We start from the raw sequence: 18986 nt of genomic DNA, 5'->3' as shown, positions 1-18986 counted from the left end.
TTATAAATCAGGGATCAGCCAACTGTGGCCCAAAAACAAGTTCTATATAATCCTCTGCTACTACAGTATTGTCTGATAACATAGTTTGTTGGCCAGGGACTGTGTTAAACTAAGGATTACTTTACGATATTATTAAATGTATACTTTTGATAAATACTAGCTAGTATTTATTTGACCTAGACTATAGTGATTTTAATATATAACTTGATATATAGTCTTAATATAAACTAATAGTAATTACTTAATTTAGCTTCAGTGATCTTGATGTAAATATACTATTTGATCTTAATATACAATTAATTACGACACACCAGTTCTAACAATGTAAAATTTACTTATCTACGTTCTACAGATAATACTTGAAACAGAGTTTCAGCACTCCTAATTTATTTTACAATTAAAAATAAAGCGATATAAAAAAACTCTCACACACGTGCATGTCCGAGCTCGACGGTTTGCTTGCACTGTTCTTTTCACAAGATGTACTAGATTTGTTTTCAGTTCTCATTGATTCTTACTGAAGTGAGAGCAAAGCTAGGACCTGAAGCGTATAAAACGTCTAAAAATCCGCTTTGGTTGAGCAACAGTAGAAACTTCTCTTTAGAAACAGTTGTCAAAAAAAAAACGAAAGCTGGAAGACAAATAGCAATCGATATACACTTGCATTAGTTTTTCGGCGGATCTTACAGAAGTCAATTGAACCACAGTAGAATTGTAACGCTCAAAAAACGGCTGAAAGTGACCAAAAATAGTATATAGAAGTATATAAAGCGCCGAAAAGTTTATAGAAATACACTTGCTTTCGTTTTTCAGCGGTTTTATTGAAGTCAGTTGACTACAATAAAAGTGCAATGATTTGAGAAAAATTCGCCAGAAACAACAGAAGCCGAAAGCGTATAAAAGCTAAATTACAATCTAGGTGATGCTTACAACTAGACCGAAACACGTTCTGGTAAATTTTTTCTAGATCTCGTATGTTACCAAGTCACAACAGATTCTAAAAAAAGTGAAGTCCTGTTCACTAAGAATCAAAAAGTGCCTGCTAAAAAGAGCGTTTGCTTTAATTGTAGGTTTAATTCTCGCCTACAAGAATAGTCAGCCCCAACAAAAAATGAATCAACCATCCTCTCGTAGCTAAAAACTCTTCTTTTCCTTTAAAGTCTCTCGGTGAGCAGGCAGAACGCTTACAACTAGAATGTAGTAATTACAAGATATAGATAAATGTTGCCAAACAAAACTTACATCTTAAGTATACCAAACTTTGATTAGTTTAAATTTTCATCCTCAGAAACAATAGTGATTGATGGAAATTTTAGTTTCTAGGTTAAAAAAAGTAAAAAAAAACACACAGTTTAGCTTTTTAAAAGTATTTCTTCATAGATGATAATATAACTTGTGTATTTGTCTTAAAAATTCCTCAAACTAGTAAGTTATCCTTCTAAAAAATAATGTAATTAAAAGTATTTAATAAGTACAATTAAATTTAGTAATTTAAGTTATTAAACTCTTTTATATTTTAATTCAAAAAGTTATACTTTTAATATTAAATAACCAACTAAAGTTTTCAACTTGAATTTTCAAAAGGAGAAAAATACAAAAATTTTAATTCACAACTATAAAAAAAATTATTAAATTTTCATTATAAAAACTTTACTATTCATTCTACTCTATGTAAATACTAAGTTGACCAATAATATCTAGGTAAAACTAGTATACAAATTACTCTTTTTTTTTTGATAAAAAAATATTTTGATCATTTACTAAAACAAAGAAATAATTTTTTGCTACATTTTTATGTTACTGTAAAAACTAATTTATTATCAAGGGTGCTGTAGTATTTGAATACATTTTTCATATAACTATAATTTATATTAGTCGTGTAAAGCACCCAGTTTAATTTAAACAAAAGAATATCTACTTTATAAATTTATCAATCTAATAACGTAATAAATTCTATAAAGTAAAGTTACTGCTAACAACTAAAATTCATATAACAATAAGTACACTTTGTTAATTTTTTGTATCAAGTTTAAAATTAGGCTAACAATTGTCTAGTATAATTTAACATTATGTGGCTTGCGACAGTTAAAATCATGACTTTTTTCAAATATTTGTGATTTACTAACTATTTTTCAAAACTTTACTTGACTTATTTGGCAGACCAATTTTTGCTCAAAGAACTCGTCATTGCTTAAAAACTTAAAAATTATTATCTATTCAATATGAATTTTCTAGTTTATTTTAAGCACATACAAGCTCTTTGAATGAAATTTTGTTTGCAAAGTAGAGACATTTTATTGTTTTTTCAACAACAAAACCTATAACAAAATTTTAGCAAGTATGTTTAGATAATTCTGCTACGATTCCTTTTTTAACGAATAAATTTTTAAAAATATTAAACAACAAACCTTTGTCTACCTTCACCACATACTGCTAGCCTCTTGCTATCTTCAGTCCATGCTATATCGTTTATTATTCCTGATATTGGTTGATACTTGTACTAAAAAAAATTAAGTTTAGTATATTAAAAACTTAAGTTATTAAAAGCTTTTCATGGATTTCTTATCTTTGATGGTCAAAAATAGGCTGAGTTAGTCTTAGTTTATCAAAATTTTACAAGGTATGTTAATAATAACAATCACTTTTCTATTTTTGTAGTTAATTTTTAAACTACTAGGATCAAGTCAGTATTTACGTACTACATTATATGTTCACAAAAACTTTGTAAAACACATTTTTGCAAAAGCTTTATAACTTTTAAAACAGCACATATTGAATATTTTAAAAAATATATATGCATAACTTATTAAAGCTTTCTTATTTAAGTTACCCAAGCGGGCTTGAGTACAAAGTACTGAAGCGACCGTTTGTGGGTAAAGTTGAAAAATTGACACAGCTTAGGTTTCTCGCGACTATTCCTGCCTGACGAGTCCTAATTAAGACGAAACCGGTCGTAGGATTGTCTCGGATTCTGTTGTTGAAGATCTTGCGGTGAAGTTCATTGTTTATTATTTAAGTTACAAAGGAAATTTATATATTATTAAATAATTTAAGCCAATATAAGCAAAAAAAAATATTTTAACCAGTTAATAGAAACCTTCTTAAAACTTATTTCTTTGAAATAATTCTAAAAAGAAACACCATTGTAATTAGTTTAAGATTTAAGCAAAATTTAGACGTCGAAATTATCAGGTCAAACCATCGAACACTAGACGACAATTTAAAACTTAAAAAAAAAATAACTGTAACAAAAAAAATCGACGAACGCACGTCAACTTAAACTCTGGCGATTCAATTCCAAATTCTTATCAATCTGAGTTATGGCTTATAAAGGGTTTCTAAATGTTTTTTGGCTAATTTTTTCCAGATTTCCAAACTTTCTTCCAGGTTTTTGAAAATACTTTATCTTTGACAATTTTAAGAAGTATATTTATTGATTTTAAAAAAACAAATTTAAAATTATTTCTAGTTCTATCTTTAATAAACTTATAATATATATTTTGTTAATTTATAGCGTTTTGGACAACTAATAGAATTAATGAAAAAGAAAAAACAAGCCTAAAGTGTATAATGTGTAGATGACATCAAGCTAAAAAATTTAACTAGCCAACAAAAGGTAAAAAAAACATTTACTTAAAAAGTCTTATAACCATACAGAGACATTCGATTACTTAAATTAAAAAAAAATTGTATGGTTTTATCATAGTATAGTTCCAAAATATTAACCATAATCAACTAAAAACATTAAACCTAATTAAATGAAACTTATTGTAGATACTTAATAAAAATTTAAACGACTTATGACTTATAACTTACATAATTACAATAAATTTAAGATTTATTATAACTGCTATAAATACACTGGGCATAAAACATTGCATCAGACATTTTTATTTGACTCTGCTCTTAATTTTATCTTGTTCTTAGTTTTCTTTTAATCTAAACTTTTCAAGTTGCATCAGTCAGAAATCGGTTTTGTTGATTGACTTTACATGACATTCAAAACAATGGAAATGCAAGTAAAAGCAGTTTCATTAATTCAAGTAATAATTTATTTAACAATTTATCAATTACTAACTAAAATTTTGTATACACTTATCTTTAATCTAAAAATGATAGCATATACAACTTTATTTTTTCACTAATAAAAAATCCAGATTTTTTTAATTTCCAAAATTCTAGTTTTTGCCTTAACTATAAAGTTCCAGTTTTTTTTTAGGTTTTTGGCCATCGTGTTATTATCCCTTATAAAAACTATATTTTAATTTTTTTACAACCATAATGTTATTATTAAAACTTCTTTTTTTTTTTTTGTGAGATATGGCTTAAATAAACTTAAGATATAATTTTTTTAGTAATATTGAAATCTATTTTTAATATATATATATACTTTTTTTTTACAAAAACAATCTTCTAAACTATGCCTTTAAGTGCAGTTTTAAAATATGAAATTACTAACTGAGAGTTATTTTTAAGCTTTATTTTCAAAAATTGACCCGCGACCACCAAATGTCTACCGACCCCTGGTCTAGTTCATGAAAAACTGTGTATTTTATTGAATTTTAGGTTTGAAATTGTACAGAGTTGTTCTTTTTAACATTTTACTAAAAAAAGTTTTTAATTTGTCTTTGTACCGAATAGAAAACATTTAACAATTAAGTTACAACACTTTATTACTCACAGTTTACTTTATATTATACTTATAAATTTTTATTCAACAGTTTTTGTGTAGTACATATTTTTATCATTGAATATTTCGTCGCAGGCTTGATTCTACTTAAAGGCCATAAGTCCTATTTGCAAAACTTACTGGATTTGAAAAATATATTCAAACTTTTATACTCTTTTAAAAGTTAGTTTAAGCTTTTGCTTTAATTTTTCTATTTACAGGGTTGCCACTCATTTAAAAAAAAAATTTCCAGGTTTCTCAAATTTCTTCCAGGTTTTTAAAAGTACACATTTTTGGGTCTTTTTTTTAGTTTAAAATTATGTTTAAGGTAAGAAACTGTGTTAAATAGAATATAAACATTGAAAAAATACTGTAAAGCTACTTTAAATATGTTTTTTAATAAAAAAATAGTTAGATGATGACAAATATGTTTTATTTTTAAGATAGATTATTTTGAGTCAAATCGAAATTTTACTACTGAACATGTGAAAATTTCTAAAATTACAGGTTTTTTTTGCCTAAATTGTCAAATTCCAGGTTTTTCCAGGTAAAGTTGCAACCCTGTATGTAACAACCTTCAATATTTTTCAACTTCTTGGATCACTCTAAGACAGGGTCGGCAAACTGTGGCCTGCAAAGGGTAAACTACGGCCCGCGAGCATGATTTTATTTTAAACGGGATGAGGCCTGAGAACATGCAAATGTGGCCCGCGAAAGAAAACTTTGAAAATTGCGCTATATACTGTGAGGTTTAAAATGAAGAGCAAAAAAAGTTATAGCTACAATTAGCTACAAGTAATCCAAAATTTACACAAAATACTCAAGGGATTGTAATGAAGATTATTAACTAAAAAACTTGAAAATATTTTTATTTTTTAAATTTGGCCACCGACAACCGAATGTCTGCCGACCCCTGCTCTATGACCTCACCAGATTTTTTAATTTCTAACAGTTGTTGTATGAAGCAAATTGTAATTAATTGTGCTTTGTTTATTGCAGCTTGTTATCTCGTGAAAGTAAACTTTATTAATACATAGTTCTAAATTCATCGAAAACTTTCATAAATCATAAATTATTCTCAGAAAATATACTAGTTAAATATCTTAAACTAAAAATAAAAAGTTAACTACTCGAGCTTTATTTCTAAATATCAACTTAATTAAATTGTTTCTTTTCATAATTTTTCTGCTCAAAAATAAGTAATTCTAACTTTTAATATACGAGTTTCTTGCGTTGTATCCCAGATTCTGACATTTCCACCTGCATCACCACTGCAGATGTAAAACCCAGATGGTGCGTACTTTGCAACTGTAGGTCTTTTTTGATGTTCAGTGTATTGAAAGTTTTTCTTAATATCCTTTTTTTTTGAAAATAAATAAATAAACTATACAAAGAGGTTAAAAAAAATAATAATCATATCACAACTAATTCAAAGTAATAAAATTACATTAACCAAAATGATTAAATTTTCAAATCTTTTAAATGCCCAAGTTTTTTTAAATCCCATTTTATATTTTAACATTGTTAAGTACTTGAAGTAAAAGATACCTTAAAAAATAAGATAATTAAAACAACTCAAAATAATAGTTTTAATTCAATGCTGACTTGAAATTAAAGTACCAACCACAATATCTCTGATAATCACTGCCTTTTCTGTACAATAAAGGAAACTTTGGCCCTTTGGATCAGCACCCATAACATATGACTTTGCTCTACTAGGAACAGGTAGTCCGGGAAAACTTTCGACTGCGTAGAAAAATTTTCTATTTAGCTTCATTCATGTTTCAAAAACCGAGATATACAAACCAGTCTTATATTTTCTATTTAAACTAAATTTATTTTCTAAGAGGGAGCTAAACATGATAACATATATTGTGCTTTAATATATGGATTGAGTTCTACTTATTTACAAGTACTGAATATAATATAAAATATTAGATTATTTAATTAACTAGGTTAGCTTTTTCAGCAGGCGAAGTTATTTTAATTTATTTATATAGCATTATTCCATTCTTTATAAAAAATTAACTAGACAAACTCACTAAGACAAAATGAACCAAATTGACTACAAGTTGCCACGGTTATCAAATAAAACTATAAGAAAATTTTAATGCATATTTAAGTATTTGAAAGTTTTTAAAGAGCTTAAATACTATAAAACTAATGTGAAGAAAAAACCTTAAGCTTAGGGCTTTATTATAAAGAATTTTATTATTTACTTAAACAAAAAACACTTTGATTCTAAAATTCTGCAAGATAAACTTTTGTGTATATATCACAGCTTCACTATGGAACTGTCCTAGCCACAGATCTTCAATACTAAAAAGCATACAAAAACTGCTTTTTCAAGTAGGGAATCTGTTTAATATATTTATAGAAATACTTTGCAGTTTTCTGAAGGATAATTTACTAATTTTCCCAGATGTAAGTAATAAAAAATAAGTATTTTTGTAAATTTCTAGGAAAATTTTGCAATTGGAGTCTGACTTAAGGACAGAAACTAAAAAATAAATAAAGTTGATTTGGAATTAAATTATTAAAACTGTCTTAGTAAATGTCTTAATTCGTAGTATATATTTTTCAATCTTTTGCTGCTTTACAAGTTTTTTTTGTTTTTTTTTTTTATTACAAGTAATGCAACTAACATGTAATAAATAAACTTTCAAGCAGTAATTATACTAATACTATTTTTAATTAAAATAAAAACATAACTAAGTTGTTTATTCAGAAGTTGTATAAATCATGCAACTCGTTAAAAAAAGTATACGCTAACAAAATATCCTATTTTACTATACTGTTTAATAAAAATCATTATGTCACAACTAAAAACTAAAGATCGATTAGTCGACTAAAAAATTTAACTCTTATATACTATTAAGTACGATGATACTTAAAAAAGTTATGTTTATATATCTTTGATATATAGGGCATAATATTATAATCTACAAGATTAAATTAAATTTTTTTTTACTAACAAATTATCAAATGCATTCTAAAAAGCTTAAAATCATTATGTTAAAAAAAATAAAACGGAATTTAAAAAAAAAACTATTTAATAATTAGAACTTGCAGTGTAAAAAACTTTAAGCTGAATACATAATCAATAAAAACATACTTAAATTAACTAGACTTACTTTTAGTAATTTTTCCCATTTGTTACGTTTTGTATATTTTAACTAACACTGTAAATAAAAGTATTAGAAAATAACATTTTATGGTTATAAAAACATCACTTAATTAACATGGTAAAATATCTTATTGAACTTGAGTATTTATATTTCCAGTAACACCGTAAAAACTCTTTTATTTTTTTAATTTATTTTTCATATTTATTTAGTAGCGAGAAAACTTTTACTGAATGGATATTAATTTATCAAAAATTGCTTACATTGACTTTTAACTACATTAGTTTTTATTTGTTTTTCTAGAATACTTATATATAACTAATACATAATCAAACTCATGTCATAACAAAAGGCTAATAATTTTTTTTTAATTTTTCAAACAAAAATAAGTTAACAATTTTACAATACTTGTACTCACAACTTTAAATTGCTTCTATGAAAATCAAAACTATAATCGCAATCATACAAAAATATTTGGTAACATGGAATTTAGTAGCTAAAACTAGTTATTTGTATTAAGTATTAAATAAAATACAACATTATATATATATATATATTAAATTGAAGAGTAAATTGGTTTCTTAAAAACTGCAAAATATAAGCAGATGATTCAATTAAGATATCTGCATTTGGTCATGAGTGTAACTTTTTTGAGCTTTTAACAAACTTGATATCCAGTTGTAATATTTTGCATAAAAAGATTAATTCTTTTCTACTAAGCACTTTTTTTCAAAAAATTAACAAAAAATATTTATTATAATAAAAAAAAAGACAATATAGATATAGATTTATGTAATATTGATTTAAAAATTTAAGTATTTTTAACAATTTTAGCCCTCAACTTTAATAATTTTTAGAACAATTAACAGTTATATAATAAGAATTTTATGTTTTAAAAACTAAATTATCGAACTACAACTGCTGAAAAAAAATAGTATTAAAAGTCTTAATTCAATAGAAATACGCCAAAGTGTTTTTTTTTTTCTTGTATCTAAGCTTGCAATTCTGACCCAATTTTATATGAGCAAATTTTGTCCCAGTCAACTTTTGTTCTAGTTACAGGAAGCTGTCTTCTCAAAGCTTTAAACGTTTTATCACCCATGTCAGTGTAGTTCTGATTTACGGCTGTTTGGTAGTCATGTTCAAATTTAGATATAGAATTCACCAGACTATCAGCAAAATTTTCCCCGCCACTGAACGTAATAGTATCCTTGCACTCTCTAGAAGAAACCAACTGAACATTTCCATCTTCATAATAGTGAACCTGGGACTTGATAACTCCTGTGAGGGAAGCCTGGTCACCAGAAATCACAGCCTGTGTTTAAAAAAAAAAAAGTATATTACTTTGATCATATTTTTATTAATTTTCGCTGTTTATAAAAGTTTTAATGAAAATCTGTAACCATATAAAACATTAAACCAGTTGTGCGATAAAGGCTCCCAAGCCAAAGCTTAAAACGATTGAAGTAAGAACTATAAGTTTTTAAGTAAATGTTCAAAAATTCCATGCTAAAAAAATCCTGACGAAACAAGTTCGTTAAACTATACATTAATGAGAATAATTTGCAAAATAATTCCTTTATTCAAATGACACACGTTTCTCTGCGTTAAACAGGTGTCACAGTTCCATGAGCTCTGAAAAAATAAGTAATCCAAAAAAAGAAAAAAGAAAAAGAAGATAATTATGTGTAGTGTACAAACTAATTATAAGCCAAAATATTAATAATTAATAGTAGTTACAAAATATACTTATCATTTACTATATAAAAATGGAGTAAGAGTTAATAAACTTAAAAAAATTATTTCATTAAGTTAAACTATAATGATTTAAAAGATTATATATTGATTATTTAACACAACTTAAATAAATACTATTTAAAGCTATGAAAGTTGAGAACAATGTCAAAATTTAAAAAAAAACTTATTCAAGTTATTAAAAAAGCTGAATAAAAAAAACTATACTAGAATTCTTAAACTTTCCAGATTATCTAAAATCTAAATAAAATAATAGTTAAGGAAGGCTTTTGTTTAAAAACTTTGTCATAATATTAAGCCAAAAGTTTTAAATTTATTTACGAATAGGTATAAAAAGCTTAAAGCTATTACAATTTTACTTTCAAGAAACAATTTAAAAGTTAAAATTTAAGATCAGCGAGAAGTTTTTTTTACTGCAATTTCAACGGACACATAGTTGCCCGTCACTTAACACGCAGATAAATTGTATAATCTTTATATAATCTAATCTGTTTATTTAGTTTTAGCCAGTAGTTATTACGGCCATCATGATGGTTTGCGCCATCAAAAATAATTAATGAACTTTACCGCAGAATCAACAACAACAGCATCCGAGACAACCTACAACGGGTTTTGTCCTAATTAGGCAGGCATAGTCACGAGAAACCGCTGTTGTTATCTTAACCAAGCGGGCTTAAGTACTGGAGCAACCGTTTGTGTGTAAAGTTGAAAAATTGACACAGCTAAATCATTCACAGCCCAACATCTCAGACATGGTCAGCTTATTCTGAGATTATAGTCTGTGCTCGTTTGATCAGTTTTAACCAATAGTTATTACGGCCATCATCAACAGAGTTGAGATGTTTCGAGCCATCAAAAATAATTAATGAATTCAACCGATTTTTTTTTTCAATTTTGTCCACAAACGGTCGCTTCAGTACTTCGTACTTAAGCCCGCTTGGTTAAGATCACAACAGCGGTTTCTCCCGACTATGCCTGGCTGATGAGTCCCTAATTAAGACGAAACCGGTCCTAAGTTGTCTCGAATGTTGTTGTTGTCGATCTTGAGGTAAAGTTCATTTATTATTTAGTTTTAGAGAATGAAACTGTTTAAGCTTATAGCTATCTATACCTATTTATAAATGTATTCAAAACTTCGGCATAATGTTACGACAAAATTATTACTTAAAAAACCTATTGCTTAATTACTATTTTATCTTTTAAGTTTTAGATACTTTGGAAAGCTATAGAATGTAGGTATAGTTGTTTTAATTTTACTATATTTTTATCACTACCTTTTTTTGTTATTAAAACTGTTTTTTTACTATTTATCATTTACTGCTTTACTTATCAAAATGTTTATTTAAAGTGTTATTAAGCGATCCACATACAATATTTAATATCACAATATTTTGATCTATTATTTAATGCTTGCTAATTTACTTACACTTACTCCATTTTTACACTGTGAATTATCAATATATATCGCAAATACATATAAGCCTAAATAATATAAACCATAGTTATTATCTATGGCTTATATTATTAACTTGTAATTAATTAATTTCAACTTATGATAAAATTATAAATATACATTATGACTTATAGTTTTTTTACTCATATTCAATTTTTTTTCTTTTCTTTTTTGCAATACTTTTTTCAACAAAACTCCTTGCAACTGAGTTAATTGTGATAAACAGAGAACGTGGTCAGTTGTATGAACAGGGTTGCCAATTGTTTTTTGAGAAATTTCTTCCAGGTTTTTTTAGGATTTTAAAAGTTTAAAGTAGTAGTTTAAAGCTATGTTTTAGGTTAAAAACTATGCTAAGTAGTATAATAACGTTAAAAAGATACTGTAAAACTACTTTTTATGTGTTTTTTAATAAAAAATTTTTTTGATGATGACAAAAAATGTTCATCTATATTCTATATGTTAGATTTTTCGTGTCAAATAAAATTTTTACTACTTAACATGTAAATATAGTTAAAAAAATTTCCATATAATTTTTCCAGGTTACTTAGTGATTTTTGTTCAATATAACAGGTTTTTTTTCACAATTTTTCAAATTCCAGGTTTTTGTAGCCTTAGTTGTCAAATTCTAGGTTTTTCCAGGATTCAAGTTTTTTTAGCAACCCTGTATAAAGCAAGCACTGTGCAAATACTTATTATTTTATATATAGTTGACTTTTTTCAAGTTTAACATACAAACTTATGTACTGAAATTATTTTATTTCTATTTTGTATGGATTATTAAAATTCATAATCAATGTATTTCTTGATCTAAACTAGGGTTTCTCAAAGTGGGATATAAGCTGCAAAGGGCTAAAAGGGGGAGGGATAATTTGAAACTTACACTAGATATTCTGGAGTTGGTGGTGAAGAGTAAAAAAAGGTATTGCACGAACTTTTTAAGAAACTTTGTCGGAGTGGGTCATAGCTTTTTTATTTTCTTCGAAGAGGGCCTTATGAAAAAAAAGTTTGATAAACCCTGATCTAGACAAACTTTCCAAAAATTTTAGCGATGTTTGAAAAAAACAGTGGGAATTTTTATTGATAAAATTGAATATTGTATAATTCTTTTATTTATTTTTAAAGGAAAACAAAAAGATTTTTCTCAAAAAAATTTTAAAAATTTGTTAGGATCAGACAGATTTTTTTTTATATACATAAAAACTTAATGTGGAAAAATATTTTAGTGAAATAGTCTTTTCTTAACTTTCAAAGCTTGTACCTCCCAAAAAGAAACCTATAAAACTTTTAAACTTTGATTGCCAATATCTCAATACTTTCTGTAAATTTTTAAAAGCTATAGGCAACTAGAAACTTAGTTATTGTAAAAAGGACAATAAATTTCTTTACTCTTCTTTCTATGGCCTTAACACTATCCAAAATCTAATTTAAGTATTTAAATTTTATTGAAATTAACTTTAGTTAAAAGCTAAAAGCTTAAATTAAAACTAAAATATTCACTGAAATTATATATTTTTTAAAACATTTTTAGTACATTTATTTGTCTTAACTAAAAAACTTTGCTTAATTTACTTATTATACTATGTTACTATATTTGAAAAGGTCATAAATTTTCTTGGCCACCGAAACCTAGTAGTGAATAAAATAATAATCTGCACTAATATTATTATCGACATTTGTTAATAAATTTTTTAACATTACCTTCCACTCAGAGCGCCATTTTCCATTCCAGAAGTTATTAGGGGAGTACTTATGATCTTCAATGCACACTACAACCATTGGTGAACTATCATCATTTTTTCCATAAACACATGCTACCCCATCAGGGTAGTATACAGAAATATAGTTTTGTATAGCCTTATCAACCTCTTTCCTGTATTCTTTTACATCACTCGGACAAGGATCATCACTAATTCCTAAATCCTTGACTTTCTTTGTTATTGGATCGTAAGAAAACCTAATTTTAAGGATTATTGATTAAAAATTAATTTTTTTATTAAATTACAAACAAATATCTATATTAAATAATTAACCTTTTTATCATGCAGTAACAAAAGGAGTTTCAGTATTATAGTTTAAGATACAATCTAACAAAACATATTCTAATATTCTATATTATTAACTTGGCGTATATATGCTTACAGAAACGTCTTTTAATTGCACAAGGTTTAGTGCATACTTTTGTGATAGAAACGTTAAATAAATCTACTGTACACAATAAGTCCAATTAAGATCTTATAATGATCAACAAATCTGATAAAAATTATTTTTAAATTTTCTTGTTGACAACTTTAGTTTTATGGTGAAGTTAAAAATTTAAACTTAATAAGCTTGGTCAAAATAACTTTCAAAAATAATTTTTTGGTGCACAAAAAATTAACGATTGTTTATGTTAGATACTTCTGTTTTTATGAAATACTAAACTTAGTTTTAACTCCTATTACTTTGTGTCAAAATTAAACGTTTACTAAATTAAGATTTTCAGTCTAGTCAAGTCAAGTCTTTTTAAAAGATTATTTATTATATAGGTACACTAGGCATAAGTATACTTTTAAGCATGTAAATAAAAAGTGCAGCGCAAGATTGTCAGATTTCGTTTGCCAGTATTTTGATAGGTATGGTACCAAACTAGAGATTGAATGGAGCATCCTTCACCACGCCAACATCAACAGGGCGAGTAAGATATGCCAAATATTCAACCTTGAACGAATGGCAATTGTAGCAGAAGATAGTAAACAACTACTAAAAAAAGATGTGATATTCCAAACAACTGTGTATACAACCGACAGTTCTACTTCAAATAACAATTTGGCGCTTTCTCACCTTTCATTTCTCTTTCACATGAACACACACACACTCGTTGCATATATATTAATATAATTGTATACTTAAGTTAATACATACTTTTTATATACCTAATTTTATAATTTTCACTTTTTATCCTACAAACACTGTTTTTGCCTCGTACTCGACTATAATTTTTTCATATTCCTTTATGTGTTAAGTTCCAAGTTTAATTGAAAACCTGTATTCAAATCACAGACAAACTGTGCTTTTTTACCTACTACGCCCAGTAGATCGGCTGGAGGATTTTTTATTGTAAGTTTATACTTAGCATATAACCTTGTTGTTTTATGTTTTACATTTTAACTTTAACAATAATTCTTAATTATTACAGAATTTAATTAACTATATATTTAAGCATCTGTAAAAGACCTTTTTAATTATAATACCCGACTGCTCTTTTCAAAAGCATTAATTAGTCATTTAAATTTATATGTAATATATATGCATTGAAGTTGTGGTGTTTTTATGTCTGGCGCAGTAATTTAATTATTGGTCAGGGCTTTGAAAGCTTAATAACAATTCTAGTTTTTTTGTGCTTTGTTTTTAAAATTTAAGCTTAATTCGTTATTTTAAGTTGTATCTAACTTTACTTTCGGTATAATATAGATTTAAACATTACTAACATTCCACAAATATATTATCCCAAGCTTCGATACCTTTAATTGCCTTAATTATTGATTAATTTATCAAGGGCATAGGGGGGTAGACACCATTTTTTGGTTTTTGATCTTATTTTATATAGTTTTTACTAAGCTACAAGATGCTTTTTACAGATTTAAAAAATTCAAAATAATTTTTGAGATATAGCCGGTCAAAGTTGGAGGCAACAAGAGGATTCTTATGGGAGGCGCAAACTAAAACAGCAAATAACTAGAAATCACTAAAAATCTATCTCCTCCTACGTTTTTTGAGATAACTACCTCAAATTTTCAGGAAATGTTCCTTGCAGTATTTAGAACATTCTGTCGGAAGGAATTTAAAAAAATTATTTAAAAAATAATTTATAATAAAAAAACAAAAAAAAAACTGTTTTTTTTTTGTTTTTTTTTATATAATTATTATTTTATTTTTTTTTTTTTAAATTCCTTCCGACAGAATTTTCTAAATATATCAAGGAACACTTCTTAAAAGTTTGAGGTAGTTATCTCAAAAAACGTAGGAGAAGATAGATTTTTAGTGAAATAGTCTATTTTTGTCGTTTTAGTTTGCGCCTTCCATAAGGAATCTATTGTTGGCTCTGACTTTGGCCGGCTATATCTTAAAAACTGTTTTGAATTTTTTAAATCTGTAAAAAGCATCTTGTAGCTTAGTAAAAACTATATAAAATAAGATCAAAAACCAAAAAAGGGTGTTTACCCCCCCTATGCCCTTAATTCAGTAATTAATGTTTGTTGTTTTACTTTTTTTCATTTACAATAGTTTACTTACTATTTCAAAATAATTGCGAAAAAACTCTTTGAAATTCAAGTTTCTTACTATTTTCCCAAACATAAAGAATAAATTATCTAGTTTATAGTTAATCGACTTGTTTAAAGTGTTAATATATAAAAGCGTAGTATTGTGACGTAATTATTATATGTTTTTTTCAACCATAGTAATGTTTTAATATTATGAATCAGTAATTTCTCGATATCCGTGTAAGTGGTATAATATTATGATTTGTTAATTTATTGTTGTATATAACTTTATCTAATTTATACTTAATAATTACAATTATTATATAGTTTTATAACAGTCAAATTTAACATTATGTAGTGTATCTACAATTAACCATAATTCTACAATAATCTATAGTATTTATTTTTATTTCTAATATACATATATATATTTACCTAATTTAGCTTCTATTCTTTCCTTACAGTATTTATTTTTTAAAAAGCTCCGTTGAATCCGTTGAAGAGTGTTAACCCATAAACACACAGAAACATGTGTAAGTGTAAAAAAGAAAGAATACTGTTTAATTTGTTATTATTATACACCCAGTGAACTTGTTTCGCTCAGATCTTTGTTAAAAAACGCTTAAACTTATACTTTCGAATAGATTTTCAGTCTATTAATTTTATTATGGCCTTAGCAGATCAGTCTTTTTTAAATTTTATAACTGAACTAAATGAATGTTAACTTTGAATAAATATCAATTTAGACACAACTTCTATGACATTAACATTCATTAAACTTTTTTTTGAAGTGTTTCAACTTAACTATATTAGACTCTTCAACATTGAACCAAAAAAAATTAAGGATACACGTAATACAGTTATGTTTTTAGTAGTTGTTCAAAATAAAATATTTTAGATAATTATTTTATAAACAAAAAATTTTTTTGATGAGTCATTTTACATAAGAACATATACAGTGTAATAAAAATGTTTACAGTATTACAAAACAATTAAAAACTTAACTCATACATAATTATGAAAAAATACAACAGCTGTGTAAATATACTAACTCTTTACTTGTTGTAGGATCATAAAAATGACCATTATCCAATAATCCATGACTAGTTAGTAAAGTTTTTGAATCATCTATCAGCTGAACTGGCTCGAATTGAACCTAATTTTAACTTAGTCAACTACAAATTTTGTCAGAAATAAAATTATTAAAAAACTTATGATTCACAAATTTTTCCTTCATTAGGACAATCAAACTGTACTCTATAAAATTAAATTAAGGTCATAGAGGGTAAATGCTTTATTTCTTTGAGATTATTTTATTATTTAAGCAAGTAAAATGTTTTATACTATTTTTACAGTTGGTACAAGGTAGGATAGTTAAATAATTTTTTTATGAAAGGACTAGTTAAATAAGGCAAAAAATATTATTCTATTAAAAACCAATCCTTTACAATTCTTGAGCATTGTTGTTGAATTTTTAGTTTAATAATGACTATATTAGATAGAACCCTATTGTAGAATTTTAAACGAAGTTTAATTCAAAACATATTTTTCTTTAAAAAGTAAATATTTTATTTGTTTTCTTCTACTGATCATAAAAAACTCAATTTATTTGATTGGTACAATAGAATTGTTTTTTATAATTCAACAAATAATTCTTAAAAAGTTGAGACTAATTGCTTAAAACAAAGAAACATATAAATGTTGTGACTTTTAATTTTTCTAAGAAATATAACATCAAAAAAATTGTGGTCTAAACATATGTAAGGGAAAAACTTTGCAAAAATCTTACTTAAGTGTTAACATTATAAAAAAATAACTAACAGTTAATTTATACTCATATCTTTTATTCTAGAATCACTTAATTTTTTGCAAAAAAAATGCTTCTATATTCCACTTATGTCTATATTTTTAATAAAAAAGTTTAAAAGGAATATGTTAATTTAAACGCTAATGGAAATAATGGATACAATAATGCATAAAAAAGGCTTAAAATAAATTTTGCATGGTCAGTGTTAAACCAAAGTGGTCAGAGTAAGAACTTAAAATTTAAGAATAACTAGATTTTTCAAGTCTACTGTTTAACTTATAATAACTAAAATTCTATGTTTAATATAAATTAATCATTTAAAAATATCTCAATTCCATACAAAACATTTAAAAAGAATTTAAAAACCTATTTTATACATTATTAAGAGCATAGTGGGAAGGTAGTAACTTTTTTCAAAAGTTGATTTTGTTTGTAGAGATACTATACTAAATTACAAATTACTTTTTATAGATTAATAATATTCGAAATAGTTTTTGAGTTCCAGCCCTTTAAATTCGAAGAATACAGAAGGTCTCTTACAGGAGGCGGCAACTAGAGGGTGATAAAGGACAATTTAACTACAACTATTTTTTCTCCTAGCTTTTTTGAGATAAATATCTGTTGTAATATTTTTTTGAATTAAAAAATAACAATTTAGTGCCAAAAATAAACAAAATAATATCCTTTTTTAGCATTTTAAAAAATAAAAAAAGTTATGTTTTTACATAACTTTTCAAATATTGCAAGGAACATTTCGTGTAAATTTGGGTAACTATTTTTAAAAACATAGGAGAAAATATATTTTTAGTTATTTTTATTTATTAGCTATTTTAGTTTTCTCCGACCATAAGGAGCCCAAATTATTCTCTGACTTTATTGACTATATCTTTAAAATTACTCTGAACAGTATAAATCTGTAAATAGCAACTTTTAGCTTCATTAAAACTTTTCAAATATAGATCATGTTGTAAAAAAGTGTTAATCTCTTATTTCATAAACTATGATTTTTCAAGTAGAATCCTATATCTGTACATAATAAATGTAAAATATAGGCCTTAAGTTCTACAATAAAATGTTTTTATATTTTGTTTCAAAATTATTGACATGATATTTTATCTTTCATACTACTTCTTTTTTAATTTTAGTTTCAAATTTTTAATAAAACAAATAATGCTTCATTATAAACCAATTGACAAAATTCCCATAACACTACCTGATCATAAGCAAGGCGAGCTTCCTGTATAGCCTGTTTGATATCAGAGTTTTTATTAATGATACATTTCAGACCACGAGTTACATCATCAACCTCTCCAGGTGGAGCATAGGATATAAACTTAGTAACTAATTCCTTCTTTTCTTGAAGACTGAGCTCTTCTTCCTCATAACTTTCCATATTAACAATTTTCTTACAGAACTTTAATAATTTATATTAGTTAAAAATTTTCAACTTTCCATCATATATAAGTTTATTTAATGTTTTTGAAATCAGCCAAGAGAGACTTAATTAATTTTTTTAAACAACTTAATCTGAATTTAAACAGTTTTAAGGCCATAGGGGCCCAATTTTATTACAAAAATTAAGATTAGCTTATATACGAAAGCATCTAAGTACAAATAGAGTATTAACCTACATAATCTATAATCTAGTTTAAATTAAATCATTTTATCTATTTTTTGATATACTTTTATTATTCTAATAACTTTCAATACGAAAATATGGACACCCAATTTTCATTGTCAACTTTTTTGGAAAGTTAAAAAGTTATTAAAATCTGTGTTTTTCATTTTTTAGCTAGTAACTATAATTTTTATGAAGAAATTGTTGTAGAAAATAATACAATTTGAATTAACATTGTTATGTATATTTAAAAAAAATTGAAGACATTTATTTTCTATAAAAAACAAAAAAAAAGTGAGTATTTTCATTTTTTTTTTT

General features: G+C 25.7%; 2 protein-coding genes across 3 annotated transcripts in view; both read right to left on the bottom strand.

Moving 5' to 3' along the window:
* Positions 1–7853, bottom strand: part of LOC145837209 (WD repeat-containing protein 1-like) — a 35300-nt gene extending 27447 nt beyond the window's left edge. Inside the window, exons 1-4 of one of the 2 annotated variants that reach the window (XM_082944984.1) lie at positions 7804–7853; positions 6294–6415; positions 5880–6026; positions 2409–2500 (exon numbers count right to left, since the gene is read on the bottom strand). In XM_082944984.1, coding sequence (XP_082801110.1) covers positions 2409–2500; positions 5880–6026; positions 6294–6415; positions 7804–7822 — 380 coding nt within the window. In that variant the 5' untranslated portion in view covers positions 7823–7853. Of the gene's footprint in view, positions 1–2408; positions 2501–5879; positions 6027–6293; positions 6447–7803 lie in introns of those variants that run through there. The other variant, XM_082944983.1, reaches the window with a different exon arrangement.
* Positions 7854–7884: 31 nt separating this feature from the next.
* On the bottom strand, positions 7885–18461 carry LOC145837211 (F-actin-capping protein subunit alpha-2-like). The gene is made up of 4 exons (XM_082944985.1): positions 18264–18461; positions 16296–16399; positions 12701–12956; positions 7885–9109 (listed from the first exon to the last, which is right to left on the bottom strand). Exons 1-4 carry the CDS (start codon positions 18441–18443, stop codon positions 8786–8788), a joined length of 864 nt encoding a protein of 287 aa, XP_082801111.1. The 5' UTR covers positions 18444–18461; the 3' UTR covers positions 7885–8785.
* Positions 18462–18986: the final 525 nt, after the last annotated feature.

This window comes from Thalia democratica, chromosome 5 (genome assembly GCF_965202585.1).
Source record: "Thalia democratica chromosome 5, ktThaDemo2.hap1.1, whole genome shotgun sequence".
Taxonomy (NCBI): domain Eukaryota; kingdom Metazoa; phylum Chordata; class Thaliacea; order Salpida; family Salpidae; genus Thalia; species Thalia democratica.
The sequence above is the reverse complement of the archived record's forward strand: the minus strand, read 5'-3'. Positions and strand labels throughout refer to the sequence as shown.

Coding starts and splice junctions, on each gene's coding strand:
- LOC145837211 (XM_082944985.1), bottom strand. CDS start 18,443: ATGGAAAGTTATGAGGAAGAAGAGCTCAGTCTTCAAGAAAAGAAGGAA. Junction 12,957..16,295: donor GATCCTACAACAAGTAAAGA/GTTAGTATATTT, acceptor CCTTAAAATTAG/GTTTTCTTACGATCCAATAA. Junction 9,110..12,700: donor AATGGCGCTCTGAGTGGAAG/GTAATGTTAAAA, acceptor TTTTAAACACAG/GCTGTGATTTCTGGTGACCA.